The sequence below is a fragment of the Onychostoma macrolepis genome, chromosome 15 (genome assembly GCF_012432095.1).
Source record: "Onychostoma macrolepis isolate SWU-2019 chromosome 15, ASM1243209v1, whole genome shotgun sequence".
Taxonomy (NCBI): domain Eukaryota; kingdom Metazoa; phylum Chordata; class Actinopteri; order Cypriniformes; family Cyprinidae; genus Onychostoma; species Onychostoma macrolepis.
The window spans coordinates 13425896-13448449 of NC_081169.1; the positions used below are offsets into that span (position 1 = coordinate 13425896).

At 36.1% G+C, this 22554-nt stretch overlaps 1 protein-coding gene across 7 annotated transcripts in view; it reads right to left on the reverse strand.

Annotated features, from left to right (window-relative positions):
* The window catches only part of igsf9ba (immunoglobulin superfamily, member 9Ba), a 71077-nt gene that overhangs the window by 8762 nt on the left and 39761 nt on the right, over nt 1-22554 (reverse strand). For all 7 annotated transcript variants that reach the window (XR_009266110.1, XM_058745117.1, XM_058745118.1 and 4 more), the window contains 8 exons: nt 18772-18889; nt 10066-10207; nt 8472-8617; nt 6283-6425; nt 6055-6195; nt 5791-5910; nt 3705-3855; nt 290-413 (listed from right to left, as the gene is read on the reverse strand). Coding sequence is in view for 6 of the 7 variants with exons in the window: in XM_058745117.1 (XP_058601100.1) it covers nt 290-413; nt 3705-3855; nt 5791-5910; nt 6055-6195; nt 6283-6425; nt 8472-8617; nt 10066-10207; nt 18772-18889 (1085 nt within the window). In the remaining variant the exon portion in view is untranslated. The remainder of the gene's footprint in view (nt 1-289; nt 414-3704; nt 3856-5790; nt 5911-6054; nt 6196-6282; nt 6426-8471; nt 8618-10065; nt 10208-18771; nt 18890-22554) is intronic.

Consider the following 22554-nt stretch of genomic DNA (forward strand, 5'->3'; position numbering starts at 1 on the left):
CGAAAGTGTTCCATTATAAAACTTCAACTGAGTACAATGAAAAACTTTAAAAACAAAAAAAAACAAGCACATTGCATAATATATATTTCTTGAAAAACAGTGAAATGCGAATAAATTGACATTAAACATTCCATTGATTCATTCTTTGCATTTAAATATCCATATAATCCATAGCTTTAACAGCTGGTCTTTTAAAAAAAAAAAAAAAAAGACTACACCAAGTCACAAGTACATTTAGAAAAAAAGTGAGGAAGGAACTATATTTAGTGGGGGTTCTGGCAGGACTTACACCGGGCCGTACCAGACCGAGAACGTCTGTTCAAAGCCTCCGTCATATCCAGGTTCCCAGGAAACATTAGCAGAGCTTGTGGATGCTGACACGTGGACATTAGTTGGCGCATGTGGACTAGTGCCTGAAATGGTTATTTTTAATTAGTAGTGTCTGAAAATGCTAGTACTATTGCTCATACTAAATATTATGTATTTGAATTAACCACTAACCCTTAGCATTAAACTTTGACACATAACTCTTCCTAAATGGTACATTGGATAAATGACACATCAGATCATGTGGCTTGTTGAGCTAAGACATTTCTAGCCAGAATATTATAGTGACTTGGGGATGGGCTTGTTTGACCTGGGCCAACAAGTAAGCACCTAGAAACACCTTAGCAAGTTTTGCACAGGATAACACCTTATTGTTTTATGCATTTTTTTCTACCATTTCTCTTCATGCCACTTAGGCAGAAACTCTCAATTACAGTTAAAAACACAAAATTCTACATTACCGTTCAAAAGTCTAGGGTTGGTATGATTTTTAAATGTTTTTGAAATAAGTATCTTATGCTCACCGAATATTTAAAAAATATTGGTTTTAATAAATTTTTAAAGTAATTTATTTCAACAACGTCGTTTGCACCGTGCTCTTCCATGATCTTTTTATTTTGGTGCGTCAATCTGTTAAATTACTTAATCTGTAAAGTCTTTTCCCCATTAGTGATGAATGTTAAATAAAATGAAAAAAGAAAACTGTTCTCGTGAATGCGGATCATAATTTCTTATAAAAAGTAATTTATTCACATGATCCTTCAGAAATCCTTCAAATATGCTTATCCATGCTAAAACTGTTGTGCTGCTTAATATTTTTGTGGAACCCGTGAAACACTTTTTTCAAGATTCTTTGATTAATATCAGTGTTGGGTAAGTTAATTACTATTACTAATTACATCATCAATATTGTATTTAAATTATTTTACTAATTACTCTGTCTGAAAAGTAATTTAGTTACTCAATAAGTAACTTAATTATTAAAATCGCCAATTAGGCTACATCTTAAAATCCCTATAAACCTTAAAGCATAGACAATAGAAATTAAACTCTTAATTCTTTCAATTTGAGTCAAACAGAGAATAGTTTAGCCTTTTAGCATTAAAACAAATAGAACAAATAGAAATGCTCTGCAAAATATCTGAATAACAAAAAAGCTTAAGAAAAGTTAAACAATACAGTTTGGCAAGATGTTCAGGAAAAGCCCAACTAGTAAAAAATAACACGTTAACTAATGTAGGTAAGAATAAATTACAGAAATGATCTCCCCTGCTGAATAAAGCCGCATCAGATCACACTGTTCTTCTGAGGTAAATTCCAGCTTATTCCTCATAGCAGGTCTTCTTTCAAAAACAATGAAAATTAGATGAATCTTGATTTTTTTATTTTTTTTTCATATCTAGGCGAGGGCGTTTGTGCACAGGTGACTGCAAATAATGAGCTCAGATACGGAAAGACTGTACCTCGCTTTAGTTTCACACGGATTACATGATCAGAGAATATCCGTTTTTTATTTGAATTTGTCCATTTAAAAGTAGACACTTCAAGCTTTCTATAGACATATTTCTAATGTCTCTGTGTCAAGTATTCGCTGAGTTTGTGATGCATAGAAAGTTGCTCACGGAGACCTAGACGGCAGAAAGCGCACCCTGTTTGTTTAGTTTATTTTATAAAAGCACCATGTTTTGTTGTTATTGTCAGTGTACGCAAATAAAAGTAGGCCCTTTTTAGATTCTATTGATTTTAGTCTTTTCTGTATCTGAGTACTTAAGGTTTCTCTGTGAATCAGGAAAAACTGAAAGTGAACGCACAGGCGCGCAGAGGATTAAAGACGCTGCATTCAGTTTTAGACTGTAAATTTAGATTTCAAATTCAATATTAATTTTAGAACTGTTGAAATTATTTACAGTATGTAACGCAAGTACTTTAAGTAACTTTAGTTACTCATAAGATCACCTAAAAATGAACAGTAATCCCTTAGTTTACTTTTTCAGTGGATAAGTAATTTAATTACAGTAACGTGTTACTTAGTAACGCGTTACACCCAACACTGATTAATATAAAGCTTAAATGAACAGCATTTATTGGAAATATAATTTTTTGTAAAAATGTAAGCCTTAACTGTCACTTTTAATCTATTTGGTGTCCTCACTGAATAAAATAAATAATTTATTTAAAAAAATCTTACTGACCCCAAATTTTTGAACGGTAGTGTATATTCAAGAGTGAATCACTCACATATCTACCAAAACCCATTAGCAAAATGAGGCCTAACAAAACAGAATCCATTATATGCCATGCTGAATATAATGTGAAGGAACAAATTCACTAAACATTTACAAGCAGCAGGGTCATTGTTAGGGGAGACATCCGGGAACATTGTCTAATGGTCTATTGTCTATTAGTTATTAGTCTATTAGTGGCCGCAATTCATTCTTAGTGATTAACCCAAAATGTTTAAGGTCTAGGCCAGACTGTTTGTCCCTAAACAACTACTTTCCAAGATGGATTTAGCCTTGTCAGACACAGCTAGAAAGATTTATAAGAAACTGAAGAACAGGAGATCCATTTGTCTGACCTGAACCTCCTCTCACTTATGTTTTCTGACTAGACAATAAACTAACTCTGTGCACAGACTGACCCAGTCTGATAATAGCAGGAAAGTGCAGGACAATGGAAACGCTGAAGTGGAGGATGGATTCAGGAGTTCCATCACATCTCTTATCAGCACCTAGCAGCTGCAGAGGATCTGTTAATTGCTCCCTCATTAAGCATAATCTTTAGACTGTCATGACACCAGTCCATCACCAAACAAATAACGTGTGTGTGGGGTTGTGTGCCCGCTGACACATCACTTGTCATCCGAGGGCGAACTCTCAGACGTGACAGCTGAGTTAGAGCTCCCACTGGCTACACGGCCCCCCTACTGTAATGACTCACTTGTGCCGCTTGGCTGGGAATCGCAATGTCCTAGCCTACACTTCCTATCTGGCACATGTTGAGAAATCACATATCTGACGTATTTTGTGTCCTTAAAAACCTTCAAAATTGAACATGGAGTGCTGACCTGGGCCAAAAAATGTACAGTACAAAAATGTAATTAAATGTATAAAAATATTGTAATTAAGAAGGTTATTTCACAGTGCCATGCTACAGCCTTCATAGATAGATAGATAGATAGATAGATAGATAGATAGATAGATAGATAGATAGATAGATAGATAGATAGATAGATAGATAGATAGATAGATAGAACAACAGACAGAGATAGATAGATAGATAGATAGATAGATAGACAGACAGACAGACAGACAGACAGACAGACAGACAGATAGACAGATAGATAAGAGACAGAAAGTAAGATAAGGGTCATTTACCTATTACAAAAAGGCGTGTGCTGGCAGTGATGCTTGTTACTACGTTGGTGGCAACACATTCCCACTCCCCATGATCCTCTTTGCTCAGAGACACAAATTGCAAGCTACCACTTGTTAAGATGTTATGTTTGCTTCTGCTGGGCTTCCCAACCTTGACAAAGGACACAATAATAAACAATTCATGATTAAAGGGTTACACGTTCACCCAAAAATTAAAATTAGTCCATGTTTTACTCACCCTCAAAGCATCTTACTTGTAAATTACTTTTTATCTTTCAGGCGAATCTAATCAGAGTTATATTAAAAAATTATCCTGGCTCTTCCAAGCATTAGAATGGGAGCAGGTGGGTGTTTTTGTTCAACAGTCCAAAAGTAGTCAAATAAAGCCATTTGAGGCACGTTTTCCGGGGGGTGAATAAAAGCCTCCTGTAGTGAATCGTGCCTTTTTGTAAGAAACATATCCATATTTAAAATGCTATAAACATTTTTATCTCACTTCTTCTCACTGTCATACTTGCAAGCCATTCTGGCGGATGACGTAGGACGTATGTGTCGCGCACGCGCCTCGGAGATATGCTAGTCTTGCGAGTTTGTTTACAGGAGCAAAGGAAGCAAAGTTTCCATACATTAGCAAAGGAAAACCAGTCTCTTCTTGGCTTATATCGAAATCCTCCACTAATCACCGGCGCGTGCATGACGCATACGTCCTACATCATCCTCCGGAATGACTTGCGCAGTCGGTAGAAGTGAGAAAAAAAGTGTTTATTTGGGCTTGTCCGAATACTATTTTTTGAGCTTCGAATCTTCGGTAGTAATCAACACCGAATATTCGAAGCTTCAGAGGGAGGGGGCTGAACATATTCTTCTCTCTAATAAAGGCAGGAATCTCTTTGTGTTTGTCTGTCTGTTTACATTTTTATTATGTCGAGAACCGTTCGTCCAATCGACTTCACGCATGGCGGGTGTGTTGCTGCAGACCCAAGGGAGTGCAGTGTGGCATTTTGGTGCAATATGGACACGCGACACGTTCAGAATTAATAAACTTTTAATAAACTACAGAACAGCGCGAGCCGGACGTGCCTCACACGGGCAGGGCTTATATGCTCCGAGAACGGACACTGCACTAGTGATACAAAACACACAGTTCTGTTAAGAGCAATACTTTTAATAAGGTAGCCTAACATTTTTCTAATAAACAAATCACTCCCGAATCAGAAATTAGCAGCACAATAATTACACCGCAAAGGGAAGGCTATTTAAATAAAAGAAGAACGAAAGATAAATGAACGAAGTTCAACGAACTGTAATAAATAAAGAACACGGTAGCATACTTTGAATAACAGCATCACACATTTTAATTAACGAACAGTTTCAATAAAATAATTTTTTCTGACTGCCTTACATTCGCAAGTATTTTCCAAGCAAATTAAGTGCACATTTTTATCATGTGTAAAATTACTGATTAACATGGCGGATAAAAGCAGCTTGTTTTTTTTACACCAACAATCTACTTACAGAACTCGGGTGATTTTTCAAACTTGATGTGCTGTTGTGGTAGGCCAGTTTCAAATCGCATATATTTGGCACACTGCCTTTGTCTTGTCCTCACTCAATTTAAAGTGCTCCCACACAGCTGAGGTCTTTGGCATTTTTGTCTTCTCAAAAATTAATTTCTGAATCATGACGTTCACTCATGGGCGATTCATATTCAAGCGCGAATGAGAACCGTTTCGCGGGGGATGCCAGGTGTTTAAAAAAGAAAAAGAATATTCTAATCTCAAAATTTTAAATCGAATGCCAACCCACCGAACGAATATTCGAATAATCGACTATTCTGGTCCAGCCCTAGTATTTATAACGTTTTAAATATAGATAGTTTTCTTACAAAAACGCATCGATTCGGATAAAGGATCATTTTTAATATAACTCTGATTGGATTCGTCTGAAAGAAGAAATCCTATACACCTAGGATGCTTTGAGGGTAAGTAAAACATGGGCTAATTTTCATTTTTGGGTGAACTAACCCTTTAACTATCTACGAAAAGGGGAAAAATAATATACGTAATGTTGTGGTGGGTCATGGTACCTTTCTCCATACGATGGTTGGAATCTCAGGGTCTCCAGAAGCAGCGCAGGGGATGACCAGCTCTCTACCCGCCTCCTGACGGTACTCCCCCCCGGGCCTCACATTGAAGTAAGGGGGGTCCTGGGGTCACATGATGATGTTTACCTCACAAACTACACAACACATCTCAAAAATTCTCAAAAACACATCTCAAAAAACATCTTTTGAACGTCTCAAAAATTCAAGGAAAATGTGATTCTTTTTAATTAAGATGTACTGACTCACCTTTAGCACCAGAGTGGCCGGGGGGGACTGTCCCATGGTACCTAGGACATTGTAAGGCACACAGGTGTAGGTGCCAAGGGAGTCTTCAGTAACCTCTGCCACCCGAATGCTTCCGTCTGCCATCTGGCTCCATCCAGGATACTGTGAGAGGAACAGAGGAGAACTGAGTGTTGTCAAACTGTCAAGAGTCTTGACATTTCAGACGTCAGAAGTCCATGCATTACAGACCTTCTCGATTCTGAGGGGGTAGCCATCTTTCTCCCATCGGACTGACGTAACTGGAGGGTTGGCATCCACTGGGCAGCGAATAATTCCTGGCAACTTTCTTGGGACGTAGATGACAGGTGGCATGTTAACAACACGGGCAGGGTCTGCGGAGAGGATACAGTCCAAACAGGAATGAGGAACATGGGTAATAATGTTAATTATGCTAAAGCAGATACCACAGATGATGTAATCAAGTCAGTCTAGCTATGCTGTCAAAGTACTTTATCCATTTTTTTTGTTTATCCATCATAATACGGTTCATAGCAGTTATAGATTTTAAAATCTAAATCAACACATCTCCCATATTTTCACTGCAAAATCGCAGTGTTCGGGAGCCTATGTAAGTGATGTGTGGAAACGGAACATGTAAGTGTTATTTAAAGCCCTTCCTGTGAAGTTCTCTCACCTGCAGCAGCCCTGGGGTGTCGCTGACTGATGTAGCACAACCCCAGCGGCACAGAGGAGCGGCTGCTAATGAAACAGTCAGCCACTGCTCGGCATATGACACAATATAATGTGCTTTTCCACAGTTAATCTCTTCTCTCTTCAAACTGCCAGGCTATATTTCCCCTCAGTTAATTCATTAAGGCCCCCTTGTCACCCCTGACCTCTTTTCTGCTGTGATGATATATAGTGGGTCGTCCTGACATACTGTTCTGGGTGGTAAAATGAGAGAAACAAGCCATCTTTTGAATTCTATACGCCCCCTTTCTAGCTGAAAATTCACGTTCGTACACCTTCTTCCTATTATAACTATCGTGTGTGTGTGTATAGTATATATACACACACAAACATAAAATTATAAGTCCATTATTTAATTTTGTGCAATTTTATTTATACATGTTATATATATATATATATATATATATATATATATATATATATATATATATATATATATATATATATATATATATATATATATATATATATATATATAGTGGGGTACCAACTACCCCCACCCGAACGCGATCGCAAGTGGACCGAGGGGCCCCGCCCCTAGATCAAACCGGACCCCGCATCAGCTAAGGACGGCCCTCTAAATATATATAAATATATATATATATATATATATATATATATATATATATATATATAAAACATTACAACAGAATTTGTTTATAATTTGTTTATTATACGGTGACAAGCGCATAATGCAGTTGTCAGTACAAATAACTATTTATCTTAATTATGTAATTAATATATAATATAATATCACAAAAGAAACATGCAAAAATAAATTATTAACTTTAATATTAATTATATATACGTGTGTGTGTGTGTGTGTGTGTGTGTGTGTGTGTGTGTGTAGTGTGTGTATGTGTTTATAGTGTGTATATAACAGAAAATGTTTATTATGCAGGGACAAGTTGTTAGTACAAATAATTTTAAATAATTATATTTCTTAATAATAATATATATATATATATATATATATATATATATATATATATATATATATATATATATATATATAATTCATTAAAAGCACTGAAACAGAAAATGTTTATTATACAGTGACAAGGTTGTGAATACAAATAATTATATTTCTTCATTATGATAACCTCAATGAATTAATATATATTTAACTGTAGGTGATATTGTAGGCTTGGAACATTGATTTGCATTCACATCTGTGTATTTTGTCTGTGTTTCAGCGGCTTCTTTTAGAATTCTGAGCTGGAACTATTTGTTTTCTAATAATGAATTGAAGTTGCTTCAGTGACAACTCTTGGCTGTCATTTATAACTGTCACGATTCCAATTTTTCATGGTGGCCGCAGTAAGTAAGGCTTCTCCAATCTGTCTTTTCTATCCAAGAGAGACAGACAGACAGACACAGAGGCAGCTCAGACTCGGGGCTTATCCGCCACTTCCTGCAGCACCACAAGAGTCCTGGTGCAGATGGAAGCGAGCTCTCAAACCCTCCAGAGAGATGCAGCAACTAGAACATCTCAGATGCCTGGCAGCCACCAAGGCATCTCAAAGGGTGTAAATAGCTCTGTCCCTGTACGTGACAGACACCAATTACTCGCTCTGATGATAGTATACTTGACATAAAACACCTCAAAGGCACACAGGACATAGACTGAGATTTCAAACGCAGGCCTGGTGCTGCAGGTTCTTTAAGAGGTTGAAGGTGAAACTCACATTGCACGGTCAGGTAAGCTGAAGAAGAGGGGGAGATGCCCAGGCTGTTACTTGGGCTGCAGGTGTATTTCCCAGCATCCTCTGGCTTCACTCTGTAGATAATGAGGGTTCCGTCAATAAAGATGCGAACGCGGAGCTTCAGATCACTGCAGGGAAGTGAAGAGAGATGATCCGTTTGAAAAATATTATTAAACGTGTTTGTACACCGAGAAGAACTGAGGCTGTTACAATGTCTCATTATTATGGCAGTCTGTTTCTGCTTCAGAGTGAATAATTTAAAAAAAGATTATTGTGAGAAAATTAAGGGAAAGTCACAAGTATGACATTTTGATAAATTTGACATGAAGCCACAATTGTGATAAATAAAATTGCAATTGTGATATATAAAGTCACAGTTACGAAAAAGTCATAATTGTGATATAAAAAAGCAAGATTACGAGAAAGTCACAAATATGATATAATGAAAAATGTGAGAAAAAGTAGCAATTTAAGAGTCACAAGTATGAGATTGAAATTTTGAGACAGTCAAAACTCTGAGCGTAAAGTCACAATTATGAGAAATAAAATTGTAATTGTGAGACATAATGTCAAAGTTATGAGAGTCATAATGTTGGATAAAAAAAAAACAATTATGAGATAAAATCTAAATTATGAGAAATGTATGAGACACATTTGTAAGTTATGGTAACTAGATCCATTTGTGAGGTATAAAATTGCAATTATTGCAATTATATAGACACTTTTGTGAGTATAACGTCACAATTATGAGACAATTTTTTTAATATTTATAAAATTGATGGGAAATGGCATTCAGTTAAATTTTAGCATCTTAACTTTGGCTTTGGTTGACGTTAACTTTATATATTTTTTTTCCATCAATAAACTTTGTTCTTTTCACACACACACAAAAACATTAAGAAATAAATCATAAAACAAATGAAATAAAATAAAATAATTTGAGATTAGACAATATTTGGCAATCCCCCTGCAGTACCGCTTTAGACCCCTGTTAAAGACTTCATAATCTACAACCCTGAGGATGTATGTATGTCTGCAGACAAAAAAAAAAAAATCACTTTTAAGCAAAAAAAATGTTGATTACAAATATCAGTGTCTACTAAAGTGTTTTTACACAAAGTGCAAGTTGGCCAGCAGTCTGAATATTCCCATGAACATCCGTCCGCCCCTCGCAGTTCAATAGTACCGGAAACACTATTCTGGCCTGTTTCCACAGAGAGGAACAGACTACAGCCCTGCATATAGAGGGTCAATACGGCCACGCTTGGGGGAGTCAGAACAGCTTCTGGCTCGGCTTCAGATGATCAGCATGTTTTTTTAGGCATGTGATGACACAAGCACAGTGTCACAAGATGTTCCCATCCCGGCATAAAAACCTGCTGTGTGCGCCTCCGTGTCACTGCGCTAGCATTTGCCTTAATGCAGCTGTAGAGGGCTTGAGATTCAGGGATTCTGGGTCTAAAAATATATGTGGCTCTAATCTAAAACCGACAGACACACACACACACACACACAGCAGTTTCTGTGTTCAAGACTCTGAGACTTGGCACAGTAGTGAACTCGATCATAACTTTACTTCTTGAAGTAGACGTTGTCCTCCTCCCAGTACCAGGTATAGGTCAGGTTGCCAGGATACGCCTCTGCTTGGCACGTAAATTGGGCATTCTGGGATATGTTAACAGTGATGTTCTCAGGTGGTGACACGATGTATGGAGGACCTGGTGGAGGCAAACAGAGACAAGGGTTATAGACAGACAAATAAGCAAAAATCAAAACAGAAAAATTTGGGTTATTGTTTAGAATAATGTGAGCTGTAAGTAAAGTTGCAATTGTGAGGGAAACAATTATGAGAACTTTTTTGAGATAAAGTCACAGTTCTGAGATTTAAAGTCCCAATTATAATAAATATAACTGTAACTGAAATATAAAGTCACAACTGAAAAAGTCGCAACTGTACAGTCATAATTGCAGTATGAGGAATAGATACATTTGCAAATTTGCAATTACAAGATATTTGTGCAATTATGAGAAGTAAATTTACATTTTGAGAGAAATAAATGTGCATTTATGAGATATAAAATTATATGTACAGTATGAGAAAGACATCTGTAAGATAAATGGTTGATGTTTATGAGATACAGACACATTTGTGAATTAAAGTTTCAATTATGATATATACAGTAACAGTTACTGTATAACCTGTACAACAGGAATTGTAGTTTTCACAAAATAATTTTGTCAGCTGTGGTTGCCAGAATAATTTTGTAAAAAATACAGAAAAATTAAAGTTCATGACAAGCAGCTTTTCCACAAGCGGAAGTATACTAATATACAGATGGTGCACAGAGTCATTCATGCAAACACATCACACCATCATGGTAACACACATGACGCTTAAATAATGCAATAAACATTTAATAAACAACAGAAGATGCACCATAAAACCCTAATGTACATAACTGATAAAAACTATTAAGTAACATGATTATTCAAACAAAACACTTTCAAATGTGAAGTGTCACACAGGGAATTCTGGGAATATCAATTTACAGTTTTTGACTGTAAATTATAAGTTGATTTTCTCTTTTTTACTTCTAAAAACTACAATTAACAGCATTTTACTGTAAAATTACATGAAATGTCTGGTTAGATCTTTTACAGTTTTTCCCTGTATATAGTACGGGAACTTACTGTTAACCTACAGTGAATGTTTTTTTCCATAGCTATTTACAATATTTTACAATTAAAATTACACAGTGTGAAAAATAAAGACACATCTGTGAGATGTAATTTTTATTTATTTATTTTTTTTGGAAACAGGCTTTCATTTGAGCTGATGGCAAACAACTAGCATTCAGCTCAATTTTATCATCTTAAAGTCCGAATGAAATCAAAATTTACAATATTTATTTTGTTACCACACATTTCTAGTCTTAAAGTGAAAAATTAATCCATGCAAGTTAATCCACTGAAGAAAATTATTGGTCTTCGTAATCTTTAATCAAAATCTAATCATTTGCTTCCGCTCTGGAATGGCATTCCTTCTCTGATGACGTCAGTTTGACGGCTTGGCCCATGGCTTGGGCAGAATTCGCTTAACCATGCCCCTTCAGCCGTTAGTTTGTTGCGATTGAAAGATGAGAGGAGGAGCGCAAAAATAAAACCCAGCCCTCTATTCTATAGTTCCTGCTCCTTCCATTTGTTCTCTGGTTCTGAGCCAAACAAGATAACAAGACTAATCAAGAACAACCAATTATAACATAAGACTAATTAAACAAAACAATAAACCAGTGACATGACCGGAAAACAAAAGGAAGAGGATCAAATAAACATACATAAACCAAACTGTGAAACACAACCCAAAACCTCTTTAGTAGGCTATTCATATTATATTTATGAGCAACTTAAAAAAAAGCAGGTTGTCTAAATGACAACCTGTAAACTCAATGCTAACAAGCTAGCATGCTAATGCTAACATGTTAGAGTGGTTATACTTTCAAAACAGTGTGACATTGTGCCAGCCGTTTACCTGTGTTTCTTAGCGTATTTACTGCAAGTGCAAAATCATTTCATTTTTGTTTATATACACAAGGGAAAGGAATTATTGTCTGTGGTAATCAACAGGCATGCCACAGATGTGGTATTCCTTGCAATTATCCTAATTCTCCTCCATGTTTATGTGTGTACATAAACCTGTCTAATAAAGACAGGATACTACTGTCAGACCTTCCCACAGAGGATATTATCCTTCCCACATGAGGCTGTCACTGAAATTGCCAATAGACTTTTAATTAGACGTGTGGGTAGGCAGGAATACTGTCGTGACACTCGGACCGCTGTGAGATTTGTGGGTGCTCTGCAGAAAGATCCAGCATGAGCGCTGCTCTTTGCACAAACAAGCCCATGACTAGCTGTGAAATATCTTCTAATCTTCATGTGTGGACTATGCTGAGAGCTTCCTGGATGTTTCCTTAATGTGCAGCAAATGACACTGCATCTAAGGGGATTATTGACAGTAGCGCAGCTTTGCTTATTAAAATGAAATCGCAAAAGGCATCACTTGAAAGCATCTAAAAATATCCCTGGCGTTGCTCGTGCTCATGTTATTGAAGCAGGTTTTAACTAGAGTGCCTCTCCAGAGGCTTCATGAGAATATTGCTTTTTGTAAAAACAATATTGCTAGTTTACTAAACAAAACAGCCCATGGCCAAGGCAATTTTGGCTCAGCACAGTTCATGTGTCTCCATCTGACTTGTTGGTACTCAGACGAGAGCAGACGTTCCTCTTCTAAATCACTCCAACTAAAGCTCTAAATTCCAGGTAGGGCAGATGAAATTGCTTATATATATATATATATATATATATATATATATATACATATACATATACATATCTCAATATGATCAGATATTCAGTTTTGTTTCAGTGTTTGTACTCGGAATGGCTTAAATTGGTAAGATTTAATCCATCAATTCAATTAAGCAGACATTGTTGCCAAGTGGATTGAAAAAGTTTAATGCAATTAAATTCTAATAAAAAAAACTAAAATAAATAATGTGTGTGTGTGTGTATATATACAGTGGGGCAAAGTATTTAGTCAGCCACCAATTTTGCAAGTTCTCCCACTTAAAAAGATGAGAGAGGCCTGTAATTTTCATCATAGGTATACCTCAACTATGAGAGACAAAATGAGAAAAAAAAAATCCAGAAAATCACATTGTAGGATTTTTAAAGAATTTATTTGCAAATTATGTTGGAAAATAATATTTGGTCAATAACAAAATTTCATCTCAATACTTTGTTATATACCCTTTGTTGGCAATGACAGAGGTCAAACGTTTTCTGTAAGTCTTCACACACTGTTGCTGGTATTTTGGCCCATTCCTCCATGCAGATCTCCTCTAGAGCAGTAATGTTTTGGGGCTGTCGCTGGGCAACACGGACTTTCAACTCCCTCAAAGATTTTCGATGGGGTTGAGATCTGGAGACTGGCTAGGCCACTCCAGGACCTTGAAATGCTTTCACGGCCACCCTTCATTGCCCGGCGGTGTGTTTGGGATCATTGTCATGCTGAAAGACCCAGCCACGTTTCATCTTCAATGCCCTTGCTGATGGAAGGAGGTTTTCACTCAAAATCTCACGATACATGGCCCCATTCATTCTTTCGTTTACGGATCAGTCGTCCTGGTCCCTTTGCAGAAAACAGCCCCAAAGCATGATGTTTCCACCCCATGCTTCACAGTAGGTATGGTGTTTCTTTCTCCTCCAAACACGACAAGTTGAGTTTTTACCAAAAAGTTCTATTTTGGTTTCATCTGATTCTCCCAATCCTCTTCTGGATCATCCAAATGCTCTCTAGCAAACTTCAGATGGGCCCGGACATGTACTGGCATAAGCAGGGGGACACGTCTGGCACTGCAGGATTTGAGTCCCTGGCGGCGCAGTGTGTTACTGATGGTAGCCTTTGTTACTTTGGTCCCAGCTCTCTGCAGGTCATTCACTAGGTCCCCCCGTGTGGTTCTGGGATTTTTGCTCACAGTTCTTGTGATCATTTTGCGGGGTGAGATCTTGCGTGGAGCCCCAGATCGAGGGAGATTATCAGTGGTTTTGTATGTCTTCCATTTTCTAATAATTGCTCCCACAGTTGATTTCTTCACACCAAGCTGCTTACCTATTTCAGATTCAGTCTTCCCAGCCTGGTGCAGGTCTACAATTTTGTTTCTGGTGTCCTTTGAGAGCTCTTTGGTCTTGGCCATGGTGGAGTTTGGAGTTGGACTGTTTGAGGTTGTGGACAGGTGTCTTTTATACTGATAAGTTCAAACAGATGCCATTAATACAGGTAACGAGTGGAGGACAGAGGAGCCTCTTAAAGAAGAAGTTACAGGTCTGTGAGAGCCAGAAATCTTGCTTGTTTGTAGGTGACCAAATACTTATTTTACCGAGGAATTTACCAATTAATTCTTTAAAATCCTACAATGTGATTTTCTGGATTTTTTTCTCATTTTGTCTCTCATAGTTGAGGTATACCTATGATGAAAATTACAGGCCTCTCTCATCTTTTTAAGTGGGAGAACTTGCACAACTGGTGGCTGACTAAATACTTTTTTGCCCCACTGTATATATATATATATATATATATATATATATATATATATATATATACAGGGCTCGAATTGAGGGGGGATGCAGGGGGATGGCAACCCCCTGGTCGAAAAAAATGACAAAAAGCATCCCCTCTGGCGGTTTTATTGTCATATTCATTAATCCATGACAGACCTAAACCAGCCAAGGTGCCAGCACAAAAACACATTCAGCAAAATATTGTTTAATTATCAATACTGACCAAAATTCCTCTATTTCAGGCCCCAGAAGAAAAAAAAAAAAATCTTATAAAATAAAACTTAAATAATAGTTCATTTAATAAGGCTAATTTTTCATTAAATAGAACACTTTTTAAAAATGAGACCAATTTTGTAATCATTGTGTAAAATTAGCCACAAGAACCCAACCCCCCGACCACACCATCCCCGCTGATTTTTTTTTACAATTCGACCACTGTATACCGTATTGACCCGAATATAAGACGATGTTTTTTTTTCTTGGAAATACATCTGAAAAAACGCGGTCGTCTTATATTCAGGGTCTAGACTTTGACATGTCAATAATACACCCACAACAATAGGTGGCGCCAAAAACGGATAAAACGAGTGTGTCATGAAATATGTAATTTATGTGTGTTGTAAAGATTGCGAGTGAAAACAAAAGAAAAAGAAAAGCTTACAGCTACACCAGTCATGACTGTCATGTTAGCCTGATGGGACCAAACTTCTTCTGTAAGTGATTTTTAACGTAAGACAGTACCCAGATTTGAAGACTACAATAAGATTTCACTTCTACTGATAATAAAATTTTGGTAGACTAAATGTATAATTCATATGGGCTACCTGTTATTTTTATGGTATATCAAAAAATGTATATTTTTAAATGTCATTGTTGATAATGGTACATTTTACCAGTATTTACCAAACTTTCAAAACAAAAATTAAAATAGGAAAAATATGCAATATAAAAATAATTTAAGAAAAAATGTGATTTACAGAGAGAGAAAAAAAAAGCCTTTTTTTCAAAAAGCCTTTTTTCAAAAGGTACATCTGGAAAAGGGGGGGTCGTCTTATAATCAGGGTCGTCTTATATTCAGGTCAATACGGTATATATATATATATATATATATATATATATATTTATATTTACACACACAAAACATTATGACATATACTAAAACATTTTTTAAAAAGCCTCGCACTGACTTTTTTAAATTTTTAAGTGATGATGCCAACTAATTTTGAAACATTTATTTGAAATGAATAATTACATCTGATTCAAGGAAATGAATTAAATTATTCTTATTCTGATTATCTTGTTACAACATCTCACACCAAAAGATCGCAAAATAGGTCTAATAATGTCTAGGTATCTTAGAAATTGAATGTCCAAGTAAAAAAACAAAAGCAAAAAAAAAAACCCTTTAAAACAGGGGTCTTCAATGTGTCTTAGAATGATTTTAGGGTTATAAAAGCTACCAAGATATTTATCAAATCATGAGATAAATCACTATTATTTAATTCTATTGACAATCTTGTTGTAAATATTAAATAAATTACTTTAATGATGTGAATGATCAGAATATAAGATGTTAGCGTTATGCAAAGGCTATTTTATCTAGATAATTTTAAATAATAATTTGCATTTAATTTATTCTTTAATACTGTATCAAAATAAAAGCCAATTCTTTTGAAAACAACATAATTTCTTTATATAATTTTAACCTTAATATTTTACAACAGCATAAATTGGTCTTTATGCATGAAATTACATAGCTTTCATACATTAGCTTTCACTAATTTAGGGAAAAATATTAAATTGTTTTGAAAGCCCTGCATTACAATTATAGTGATATTCAAGATGTTGCTTCATTTTTCGCCAGCAAATCATCACAAATATATGGTTACTATTCAGTATACATCAGACAGCTCTTAGAAGGTTATGTAGGGAGTATGGACAAAAGCTCCACGATGTTTCTTGGTGCTCTGTGATCACAAGCGTCCTCTAAATTCTTCCTCTAGGTTTTCCCAGCGCAGGCTGTGTGTTAGCGTGCTGCTCTGTATTCACAGCCATGCTCCACTGCCATAAATCTGACTGCAGTGAAAGCCACAAAGCCAGTGACAGGCAGCTTGCTCATGTTTGCTGTCATACTGTACACGGCCCATGGATAATAAACTGAACCACTTCATCATTCTGTACTAACGCGGAGGCCATATGGGGAGAGACTGTGGTACCAGTACCAGGTGCTGACTCAGAGCGAACAACCATTATTCTGTTTGCATGTGCTTGAAACTCACACACTTATCAAACAGATCCCCTCATATCCATCATGAAGGAGACAAGACAGCCAGATCTTTTTCCAGGTGACGTTTGATCCATGGATTAATTGGACCAGTGTGTTGATGACAGATTTGTTTTCCCTTTAAAGGAATAGTTCACCCAAAAATTTTAATTTTGTCATAATTTACTCGCCCTCATGTCGTTCCAAACCGAATGTTGAACACAAAAGATGATATTTTGAAGAATGCTGGTAACCAAGCAGTTGTTGGTCCCCATTGACTTCATAGGGAAAGAAATATTATGCAAGTCAATTGGGGACCATCAATTGTTTGATTACAAGCATTCTTCAAAATATCATCTTTTGTGTTCAACATAAGAAAGAAACTCATACAGCTTTAGAATGACATGAGTAAATGATGACACAATTTTCATTTTTGGGTGAACGATCCCTTTAAAATCATTATTTTAACATGTTCTCAGAAGCCAGGCCAAAAGGTATGGAGGCCCATTTCTGCCATTTAAGAAAACAAAATGCTTAGGTAAATCATGATTATGAGATAAAATGTCATAATTCTGAGATTAAATATACAAATTATGAGATACTGAGTCATGGTTGAGATGAAAAGTCAAAACTATGATATACAAAGTCATAATTATAAAGTCCATTATAAAAGTGTACATTATGACAAAATTAAGTAGGAATCATAACAAAAAGTAAAAATCAAGATAAGTCAATTATGTCATTTTAACTTGATCAAATTTCAACATTTATATCAAAAGTATGAGATCTTTCAAATTTTTAAGTCAAATGTATGAGATACTAAGTTATATTCATATCATATATCATGATTACTGTATGACTTTATGTCTTAATGTCATAATTATTGTTCATAGTATACTTTTGACATTTTGTCTTTTTATGTCTTAAAGAGTATCTCATAATTTCTTCTTATTATGTTATAATAATGGCATAGTATCTCAATTTGGACCTTTTGTCACAATTATGTCACCATAAGGTTTTTTTTTTTTTTTTTGGTGAAAATAGATGCTGGTCCACAGAATGAAAACAGAAAATATAGAATTATTGTGAATGCTGATTTTTTTACTTTGGTAGTTTGAGCACTGCTGGAGAGATAACCAGTGTCCTTTTCTCCTTTTATTCTCATTACAGTCTAGATGAAATATCTGAAATATAAAGAGATCTCTATTCTGATCCTTTCCTATTGGTCACCAGCTAGACCAGCACCAGCCTGGCACAAATTGGCTGACCAGCACAGAAATTAATGCGATCTGATCTTTTCAGTAAGGGTGTAAATCAGCAGTTATGAGATTTCAGATTCATATAAGATATATAAGATCCTCATGTGAACTACAGGTTAATAAATAAACAGGCCACTCTGAAGGTGAGTGAGTGTGTACAAGACATGAGCGGTAACTGTAAACCTGCAGTATATCACCTCCATCGCTCCGAGCAGGGCTGTAAACAGCTTCTACTGGAAGGCTCCATTAGGAGCTGAGTGACAGGAAGTGATCTATGCAGATGGAGCGGACTGAGCATATTGACTGCGGCAGATGTGCTTAGAGTGACGAGACGGAAAGACCAGACTTTGACAACACTGATGTGTCCATACACAGATTCACTCAAAGAGACTAATTAACCAGGGAGCACTGAGGGCTTTGCATCTTTGCACCTAGTATCGACGGGACGCGATGACCACAGTAGTGCGAAAAGGATAAATATTGACAGTGAAGGACGCTTTCTTGCTTCTCCTGACTATTACCGGAAGTTTTCTTTTTGTGTATGGATGCATTTGTTTGTTGTGTATGTATCTCTTTGCTGGAGAAGGAAAATCAATGGATATGTGTTGCAACACAGACATTGCAATCCGTGGATGCTCACCTTGCACCAGAAGGCGGGTGGTGTGTAGCGCCTCCCCCTGGTCACTGTGGGCACGGCAGCTGTAGGCCCCCCGGTCCTCCCGCGTGATGGCCTGCACCGTCAGACTGCCGTCACTCACCTGTACACACAGTATATATATTAAACATGGCTTACACAAAATGGACAAAATGGTTAAAAATCAGTGTGGTAACTAGTGGATTTAGCATGTCGCTAATAGCATAAACGGGTCTTTGGATGTGAAATGAATTATTTTAAGGTCCTTGTCATCAAAAAGTTTAAAAACCCCTGCGTTAAAAAAAAATTACTGCTATAATTAAAAAAAATACATTTATAAAATGCATAATATTATGGGCGAATTCCAAACGGAAGTGAGCACCCCTATGCCCTACTCCCTTCGAAGGGCAGACCATGTAGGGCATTACTGGCAAAGGGAATGACTGACCAGATGTTACCTTGACAACGCTGCGCATGCATGCAGCATTCATTGCTTCATTAGTTGTTGCAAATAAATATTTCTTCTTATTATTAGTTTATTCAAATATTGTCTAATTGTGTCTTATTTACTATTACACTATTTCAAACTAAACTTGCTTACACTACCGTCTTAAATCATATTTCAATCTCTAATGAAAAATATTTTACATTAAAATAAATACAAATTTAATCAGCCTGTTCTACTTACGAATGTATGTGAAGTCAACACCAAGTTTGCTTTAAAATGCATCGCAAGATCTCCTAACTGAAGATCACATGATCACAAACGTATCGACCATCGTATGTTCCCTTCGCTAACGGACTTCTGGAAGGGCCCTACGTGAAGGGATTCAGTTGCTCACTTTCGTTTTGAACGTCCCTACAAATGGTGTCCCCTTCCCAAAGCGCAAAAAGCCGTTTGAATTTGCCCTATAATATAATATAATATAATATAATATAATATAATATAATATAATATAATATAATATAATATAATATAATATAATATAATATAATATAATATAATATAATATAATATAATATAATATAATATAATAATTTGTATATATTTATAATGAATTTTATATATATTTTAAATATTTATATATTTTCTAAAATCAGATTAATTTTTTTTTTAATTTTTTTTTTTACGAAATTATGCATTTTGCGCTTTAACAAACCAATCAAAATACATATGCATCCCCATCTGAGCTTGAAAGTGCAGCTGCATCTTTCCAAACAACACATGGATGACATGAAATTCTGCACAGGTTCCTGACAGGATGTTTTGGAAGAGGAGCGGGTCGAGTCTTATTCCCTGCACGTCGATAGCTTTAGCCAGAGGAGACTGGCCTTATTGTTCCTCCCACACAATATCCCAAGGTGTGTCAAGTCCCACTGGACGGTTGACACAATCCTCCCGGCCTGTTCCATCACCATCCTGTCACTGACAGACACATCACACTGATGACCCAGACGAGAGCAGGTAATAAACTCTCTCAAACACTGTGTGTGTGCGGAGAGCTTTATTTAAACACACACTGCTGTGGAGGAGGGCAGGGTGAGAAACAAGCTCTGTGCATCGAGACGAGACATCTGTGCCTCTTGCTCTTTAGCGTGTGTATTCCTTCACCACATTCCTCCATTTCTCTGACTTCTAGCCATGGAAGCAGGGAAAATAATGGAGGACCACCGGCCTCCACACCACTGTTCTTAAAGGTGAGGTCACGACACACTTCTTTTGAGTAAATGTCTGACTGGGACTGTGGCTGGTTAGCAGTGGGAACGGCTTTTAAGAGTAAGAGCCAAGAGCCGAAGCTGAGTGCTTTCTCCCTACAGAAGAAATAATTAAATATAGATTTGATACAATCTAATTGCAGCCGAATCAAGATTAATCACAGCGCATGGGGCAGTTTACTAAATGTGATGTGGAATTTCCTAGCCTTCTGCCAGCATTCACATTCACTGACATTAAAATCAAGTGGGATTGTTTCTGCGGAGGGTCAGGGATTAAGCGTACAACGCGTCAAAATTAATCAAAATTAATAAAAATCAAAATTAAAAGAAATAAACATTTGAAATATATCAGTCTGTGTGTAATGAATGAATATAATATACAAGTTTCACTTTTTGAATGGAATTAGTTAAATAAATCAACTTTTTGATGATATTGTAATTATATGACAGCACCTGTATATATAAATAATAAATAAATGTGACTTAATACTAATTAATAATAATTTAAATAAAATTTTAATTAAAACAATAATTGTAATATTAATAAATTATAACTTAATACATGTAACAATTTAATACATATTTTGTTTGAAAAGTTAGCTTATTAAAGTAATTGCCACATAGTTTGTGTATATGTATGTATATATCTATATCTACATCTATATCTATATCTCTATATATATATATATATGTGTGTGTGTGTGTGTGTGTTTGTGTGAATGTATGTATATATAAAAATGCTCATTGATAATAATTCAAATAACAATTAAATTAACATTTAATGATTAAATTAATAATACATTTTTGTAATGTTTTGTTTGAAAGGCTTGCTACAATAATACATGCAACTGGGTTTGATATTTTGTTACATAATTGTAAGACATGCTAATTAATAATAATTGTAATAACATCCAAGTAAAACGATAATTAATCAATATTTAAATGTAAAAATTTTATAAACTTCTTAAACAAAATACAAATTAATATTAATTTTGTTATATTTAATAAATTATTATACATTTTATATTACTATTAATATGATATAAATTCCTAGATTATTATATATATATATATATATATATACAGAATAAAATCTCTACATTCTTTATAAATATATATTTTAATTTAATTACATACTTTCAAAAATAGTCAATTCAATTTATGAATTCATAATTAAATATCAGTTTTGAATGTTTTCCTTGAAAAGTTTATAATATATTTGAATAAATAACAGCGTGTTTGCTACTTGTTTATTATATTATATTTATTATATAATGCAAGCACATGCTAAGGACAAGCATATACTTTTTTGTGGGAGTTCACAGGCTCTGCACCATCTCCACGCCTCAGCCGTCAAACAGCTTGCAAGACATCACAAACGTGACCTTTAGGGAATACGCTGCAGTGCCGTCGAGTGAAGGAGGAGAAAAGCAGCCACGGGAATGGAGAATAACCTTGCTAAGAGCGGTCATGAAGGAAAAAACAGCAGCCAGCCATCACTTCCTGTTCATCAATCGCCGGTGAGCGAGAGTGGCAGGCAGAATACGGCAAATGGCACTCAAACACGCCTCGTGTAAATGCTAGCTGTGACCAAAAGCACGCTGGGAAATGCGGAACAAGACGAGCGCGGTTAACAAAGGCGGTGCAGGTGGCTAGTCTAAAACAGATGAAAGTGAACATTCAGATGTAAGACAGAAGCGGCTACACTGTCTCTCTTGTCTTTTATTTGTCTGTTTCCTCAGGGATCGCTCCTCTGATGTGCTGAGAGGCAATGCCTACTGGAGCCAGACTGACTGCCTGTTCTGTCAAATCCTGCGCCGCCTCCTCCCTCGCAGCCCGCATGCAGTGTAAGGTGGAAACACGCTTGTCAGTTTTTCTCCATTCCCACTGCAGGCGTGTGCTCTTCAACTGTCAGACCCCCGACGCGGGCCCCGACTGACAGAGCCTTTTCTTACAAATAGCTAGTGATGATTCATGCTTCCATTTCCAAAAGAAAAATGAGACAGTCCAATTCACTGCGGATCAAATTCATGGCTAGACTAAATTCATACTGGCTATATTTGGAGACAAAAG